Genomic DNA, 7,198 nt, shown 5'->3' with positions numbered 1-7,198 from the left:
GTTCAGGCATCTAGCAGTTTTTCGTCAATCTAATTCTGTTGTTACCAAGATATGCATTAAATATTTTGCGTTTGAGTAATAATGATAATCGGCCTAAATAATGATTATTACTGTATGATCAGTCAGTGTAACTCTACATTATGGCCACCAAGTAAGCGCCGCTGCTTTCCGGCGAGTTGTTGTCCAATTTTGGATATTATCCCTACGGTTACCAACTCAAGAGGTCATGTTTGAATGTTATGAATAACGTTAATTTGTTATGTATATTTAATGTATTTTGCGTGCCTGACCCGTGTCTGTTATTGATGGTAGAATAAACATGGACAACCTGACTTGTGTTATTTATAAAAAGTTGTTTACTGATATATTAATTCATTGTCTAGCCCTATTAGCAAACTTTGAATGTTCTGGAATCGACGTTTGACCCACATCCTGGTCATTTTATTGTATCCTAGGTTTTTATATTAGGTAAATATAGAATTTTTTTAAAAAATCTCATTTCTCCTTTAAGTTCAGAATATATATTTATTTACTGTTGTGTTCAGTTATATAAATTGAGAGGAATCATTTATCTAAAATATTCAATGGATTTATAAAGTGTTCGTTGATATTTTGGGCTAAATCTCAATTTCGAGATTACTTGTGAATTCATTCAGACACATTCTATTGAAGACTACTGGTACCTCAGCACATTCAATATTATAATTCATTTAGAACACTCTCTTCCTTCAGACTTGTGATAGAACGTTTAGGATTATCTGGGATTTAATTCGCAATACTGTAAGTTTCTCTTCACAGTTCAGTGTAATTAAGAGAAATAAATTTACACTTTAAAAAAAGTTGGTGTTTTCGCTTTTTTTTTTGGTTATTTAGTTTAAAACCATATAATTGTAACTAATTCCAAACATGAGTAATTTTCATGACTTCCTAAGCTCAATCTAATATTTCTCTTGATTATAATTTAAAACGAATTTTTTTTTCTCGTAAAATGGTGTGTTTACATACGTTTTTGCAGAGCGTACATTTGATTATGCATATTGGAAGACTTCTGTTGTCAAATCTTCAGTTCTGGAGATGTGTAGTTTTGAACGTTATTAATCTCTTTGTTTTCGGAGGCAAGTAAATCTTGCATGTACTCCTCAATCCCAAAATACATAAATACAAGTGATCGGTTTTGAAAAGCAGCGGAACGTATAACACTTAAATTACACAAAATTTTAGAAACTAGAGACTTTGATTATGCTGTAATTCTTGGTCATTCACATTCTGTACACGAGGTGGATCCGACTGCAATTAACTGGTAAGGGTTCGGTTATAATTGTTCAAACTTTCGATAGACTTAGAAGAGTACGTAAACTCTCTGTCTAAACCTTCAATAAAATCACTAAAATCGAAAAACACTTACTCGACACCAGAATAGGTGATGTGTTTATAGAAACCAACACAAAGGCGGAAGGTCAAGATGAAAAAAAAAAGCATGACATAATGTTTCGCATGGCAATATTGCTTCTAATTGCAAATATGACCGATACATTGCCAGGGAAGAAGGACGTCAATTTTATTGAGAAGTAAAATCAGTACAATATGGTTAGAAGCATGAAGTAGCTCAGAAAAGGAATGCTTAAAAGGAAAGTCAGACTAAGAAAGACATGGGTTGCTGAGCCGCAATGTTTTACCTGCAAACAAAGTCATCAGCATAGGCGAATCAAGTAAAACGATCTTTTAAACCTCGAACAAAAGATTCTGAAAGTGTTCACGCCACCTCTTCTAGAGAGTCCAGGTTTTTTTTAGACGTATCATTAATGCAGAAATAGCAATAAACGTATATTGTTTTGTTGTGGAGATGAATCACATATTTGCATCTGCTCCAGTTTCATTAGCGGATTAATCTAGGATTTATTACCCTCAACAAGTATCTGTATTTTTATTTTGTACTGCAAACTATCATTTTACTATTCTTTTTAAGTTCTATCTTCTTACCCATTCAACGTATTACCCAACCAGCTACCTTCCTACATATCACATCTGTCTACGTGGTCCGAGTCTCGGGTTCTTGCTTATGTGAGAAATCTTGCTAGCAATGTCCTATAGGTCTGTGGTTTTTACCAGGGTTTTTCCCGGTTTGTCCTCCAACATTTCATCCTCCACCAGTTATGAATAGTCTATTTTGTGCTAAATAATGGCGTTAAGCCCACGACAACAACAACAACAACAGCCTTCCACAACGAAGCCGTAGATGAAGTGCTAGAAACCAAAACAAACAAACAAACAAACAAGCAAAGAAACACATGTACCTACCTACCTACCTTATTAACTAGTGTGGTAGGAGATACTGATCAGCTAAGTATTAAGTTCGTTTGACGAGTAACTAGTTGCCATTAAATAGGTAGGCCTGAACAGATATACTGTAAAAGAGATGGGCTGATATCGTTATATTAAAATAATCAGTTTGGATATGCAAATATATTGAAAGGAAGTGCTGAGAAATAAATTCTGAATCAGTTACACATTTATTTTTATGTGTGTGTCGGACCTCCGATTACATTAATAAAACTGCTGCTTGGGTCAAACAGCACGGAGTTGACGTCATTAGCCAGGGAGATACAGAGGTTGTATTCGGTAGGCTACCTCCCCCATGTAAACCAACATTTCTGGTGCCTGAAATAAAATCACCACCTCAGAGTGATGGAAACTCGTGCAGACCTCTTTTGGGCTGTCACCTGAAACATAATAGGCTCATTATCACTGCAACATCTCAGTAGAAAGTTAAAAATGTTCATGATGCTTTTGACGAATAACTTTATCAAATTATTACTTGCAAGTAAAGGATTTCTTCATGTTCACCACTAACCACGAGACAAAAATAATTTAGGCACGATATTTCTCTCTCTCTCTCTCTCTCTCTCTCTCTCTCTCTCTTACGCCTGATTGATAGCAACCCATCCTTACTGTCATAAATGTATTATAGAATCCGCTGATTATAAATGAGTTTTCGATAGCGTAAAAAGCAAACCTCACTTTCGTTCAATGAAAATCCGGACAGATGATTCAATCAGGTTAGATAGATAGATAGATAGATAGATAGATAGATATAGGCTAAGGACTGCTCAGATAAAGTCAGCTAAGGCAGGGTAAGGTCAGTGGTGAGTAAAATCATTAAATCTTTTTTTTTTTCTTCTAAATACATCAATTTCGATATCAATAATATTTCAGACAATTTATATTATAATTTTAAGGAAAATAACTTGGCATATCTTCTACAGTGCTACTGGATACGTACGTGTAACTGTCAAAGCATGTTGAGCATTGTAGGTGACATCATAGATATCGAAAACATCTCCTCCAAGACCATCCTTCAAGCATACCTTGAACATGGGCAGACCTTTATAGTGAAAATGGACGCGGACTCCTCCTCGTGGATAGCTCCAATAAAATGATCCATTATGGCATCCGGCGGTAGCATTCACATCAATTGTTGTTTGTTCATCATGTCCTCTGGGTAGAGATGACGACAAAATGTAATAAACGTTTGTCACGTTTGCGTACATCAGAGTTAAACTGCACGAATACTTGAAAAGTAAATAGCAATAAAGCTAGCATGATGTTTAATTCATCTGCCTGTCTTAAACATGGCTCAAAATCAGTTGGAAGGATCATAACCGGTTTTGGTAATTATTAGGGTATTATTTTATGTATTTAGCCCTGTTTGAGCCGCATTGAACATACTGTGATGTACTTCCAATGAATTCGAGAGGTAGATCAGTCAGAAAATTATGTTTAATAAATCTCTACTCCTTTTACTTAGGACATTTCTTTTATCAGTTATGTTTTCCATAGGAAGCAAATTATTTTGACATTACGACATATTCAACGACAATGCCCATATGAAGCTCTACATGAACGTCCACTTAACGGCCATCTTGAAAATGGTACATGAGGGCTACACTAACTTTACGTTAAAAATGTCCATAGGATTAACATTAGATAGCACATTTGAGTGTGTGTGTGTGTGTGTGGGGGGGAGTAACACTGTGGGGATCTAATACGCACACCTATTGATCAACACATTCTTGTTGGCTAGCACCCATACCTACTGAGTAGCTCTCTCACCTACTGATAATCAAAAACAAATACTTACCAACGCAGTTGTACTAATTATCGCATACACATACTGACCAACACAGTCTTACTGACCAACACTCACACCATTTGACCAAATCCCACACACACGAACCAGCACACATCCTTACTGGCCAGCACATATGCTTACTGACCAAACATGACGACCTTTGACCAAAACTAATAGCCCTACTAACAATGCGAAACTGACCGGGAATTTAGTTGAGACAATCCATAACATTATATTAAAAAGGGTAGAACTAGAAGTAATGCAAAAATTACGGCACTATAAGGAATTTATCAGAGTCTATCAGCACCCCCACAAATAAACCATTATCTGAAAATGAGGGAAACTAAATGATTTACTAAACTGTCACCAACTTCAGCAGAAGCAATAAAACCCTTAAATACTACATGATGGGCCTGAAATAAAAGTAACGATTAAAAAGATGAAACTGTAACGGAATTACCAACGACTACATGATGCCAAAACAATATATGAAAATGGCAAAGACTGGAAGTCGTAATATATTTCCTAACCTGATAAAGACCGTAGCAAGGACTAAAACACGATTCGAGAAAAAAAGATATTGTTAAAGAAATGTAAGAAATAAAAGAAACAAATTAAAACTAATTCAAAGAAGAGCAAATATGCATTTTAAAAAAAATAGAAAAATTAAAACTTTCGTCATATAAAAAGTACAAAAATAAAATGACAATGATGATGATGATGAAGGTGATGATTATTTGCTGCGGGTATAGTTTTTGGTTGGTCATGAAAATATTTATTATTCCGAATTCCGAATTCTAATTACAAATAATTACAAACAAGTCATCAAATTACACTGCAGTTATTTTAATAAAACGGTAATTGGTCCAAGTGCATTGTGCGTTTAGTTTTCTCTTACACGGTTCAAAATTTACTTTTACTGAATCGTGCATTAAGTGGTGCAATAATAATAATAATAATAATAAGAAGAAGAAGAAGAAGAAGAAGAAGCGACTGCTGACACAGTTTGAACATTACGCCAGAAACGGACGGTATCGTACAATAACTGTTAGAACCAAGCATTTATATGTGAAACTATTTGATAAAACTAATCAGTTAAGTGATAGATACTTTATAAATGAAAGCAATATATGAATTAGTAATGTGACTGATATGACAGCTTTGGTCCACATCTTGGATCAAAAATTTGAGTTTTAATATATTTTTCATTTGATTATTTTGACGACAGTTTGTATATAAAATTGCGACCTCATATTGAGGGCAGCAATTATATGAAGCTAATCAAGAAAATAATGAGGAGTATTGGCGATTACGGTTTTTTTCTTTCTTTTAAAATATATAAACCTTGTTTTGGTTATCATTATGGTTCTTTATATACCTTATTTTTAGTTTTTGTAAAATTCAAGTTTATTATTCTTTAAAAGAAGGAATAAATCGAATTTCATAAACTATGTTTTCTGACATTAAAGACTAACTACTCAGAAGATGGGTAATAAATCATTTGATTCAGATATCTAGAAAAAAATATAACAAAATACAAGCAGTGTTTTGTGTATCAAACTTAATTAGGTACATACTTTTGAGGTAATCCTAATGAAGTGGACAGGTGCTCGCTGTGGCGCTCTCTACTTGGGAGATAAGCAGCCATTGAAAGCAATGTGCTCTCCTCTCTGCAAATCTTACTAATCACGATTAGCACTAAACACATCCAAACATATCACTATTACTTACCCGTTTGGAATAATTCGGCAAGGGTTATCAAACAAATCACACCCTACCCATCCAAGGAGTACGGCTAATAAACAAGTCAGGTGTAATAGAGTATGCATCTTCGAATGTCGATTCTACAGCCAAATGTACATATAATCTCCAGTCCTGTTCTTTGTTCTGGTTATTACCCCACGATTATCTTATCTTGACCTTGTGTACAGTATGCATACCATTTGTAGACCACAATATCTCTACAACCCCAAAAAAGCAAGCGATGATTCTTAGTCAGTAAAACGCAGTATCACAAGAAACAATGAACACTACACAAGTCTTCATATGACAGCGGCAAAAGTAAAACCTCTGTAGCATTCATTTTGTTTCATTGTAAAAATGTGAGTTTTGAATTTAGATGTGTTAGGTACGTCAAAAATGGTAATTTCTTACCACATGCAATTTTAATGGATACATTATTTGTAAGTTCATGAAGACGAACAATAAAATAACAATTTTAATGGATACATTATTTGTAAGTCCATGAAGACGAACAATAAAATAACAATTTTAATGGATACATTATTTGTAACTTCATGAAGACGAACCATAAAATAACAATTTTAATGGATACATTATTTGTAAGTCCATGAAGACGAACAATAAAATAACATACTGAAGCCTATCAATTTTAACTAACAAATGCGTGACAAAACTAGTCGAATTTTATGTTGATAAATTGTTATAATTTAATGCATATTTCGAAATCACCAATTTCATGTAAACAAAGAGGGATAGAGGTGTTGATTAAATATTTTAATCTGATTAAAGATTCACGGTGTAAAACATGCTAAATTATTCGACCTCGAAAATTTACTCTCTCTCTCTCTCTCTCTCTCTCTCTCTCTCTCTCCGACAGAGATACATCTTCCATACGACCGTGTACAGTAGGCAGCGTCTGACGTCATTAATCAATATAGCACTTCTTAACGCCCATCCGTGGTATACCAGTTAAACTTAAATGAAGGCGCAGCAGTAGGTTACCATAATTTGGAATACAATAAAGCAATGAAAACAACTCTTACTTTTTCTACTTCACTGGGGGTACCCGAGTGGCCGAATGGTCTAAAGCTCTCACCGTTACGGATCACTGACATATTTGTCTGCTGGGGTTCGAGTCTCAGGCTCGACTAAAATGGGTACGTGAGAAAGCTTGCCAGTAGCTTCTCGTGGGTCGGTGGTTCTTCCCGAGGTTTTCCAGGGTTCTTCATCCACCATTTATACTGGCCGCCATGTATAGCCTCCTTTGTGCTGACAAAATGGCGTTAAACACGCCAACAACTACAAGTACAACCTGCTTCACTATTG

The 7,198-nt window shown here is 34.9% G+C and overlaps 1 protein-coding gene across 2 annotated transcripts; it reads right to left on the bottom strand.

Annotated features, from left to right (window-relative positions):
• Window positions 1–2,491: 2,491 nt before the first annotated feature.
• Window positions 2,492–6,028, bottom strand: LOC149795287 (uncharacterized). Of its 2 annotated transcripts, none has more exons than XM_089964079.1 (3): window positions 5,861–6,028; window positions 3,281–3,495; window positions 2,492–2,720 (listed from the first exon to the last, which is right to left on the bottom strand). In XM_089964079.1, exons 1-3 carry the CDS (start codon window positions 5,956–5,958, stop codon window positions 2,590–2,592), a joined length of 444 nt encoding a protein of 147 aa, XP_089820205.1. In that variant the 5' UTR covers window positions 5,959–6,028; the 3' UTR covers window positions 2,492–2,589. The 2 variants fall into 2 exon arrangements, with proteins under 2 accessions (XP_089820205.1, XP_089820204.1); XM_089964078.1 differs by lacking the exon at window positions 5,861–6,028 and adding an exon at window positions 5,707–5,844.
• Between the last annotated feature and the right edge of the window lie 1,170 nt (window positions 6,029–7,198).

This window comes from Sinohyriopsis cumingii, chromosome 7, assembly GCF_028554795.1.
Source record: "Sinohyriopsis cumingii isolate HCF-2022 chromosome 7, ASM2855479v2, whole genome shotgun sequence".
In the NCBI taxonomy this organism is placed as follows: Eukaryota; Metazoa; Mollusca; class Bivalvia; order Unionida; family Unionidae; genus Sinohyriopsis; species Sinohyriopsis cumingii.
This window is presented reverse-complemented; position numbering and strand designations above follow the sequence as displayed.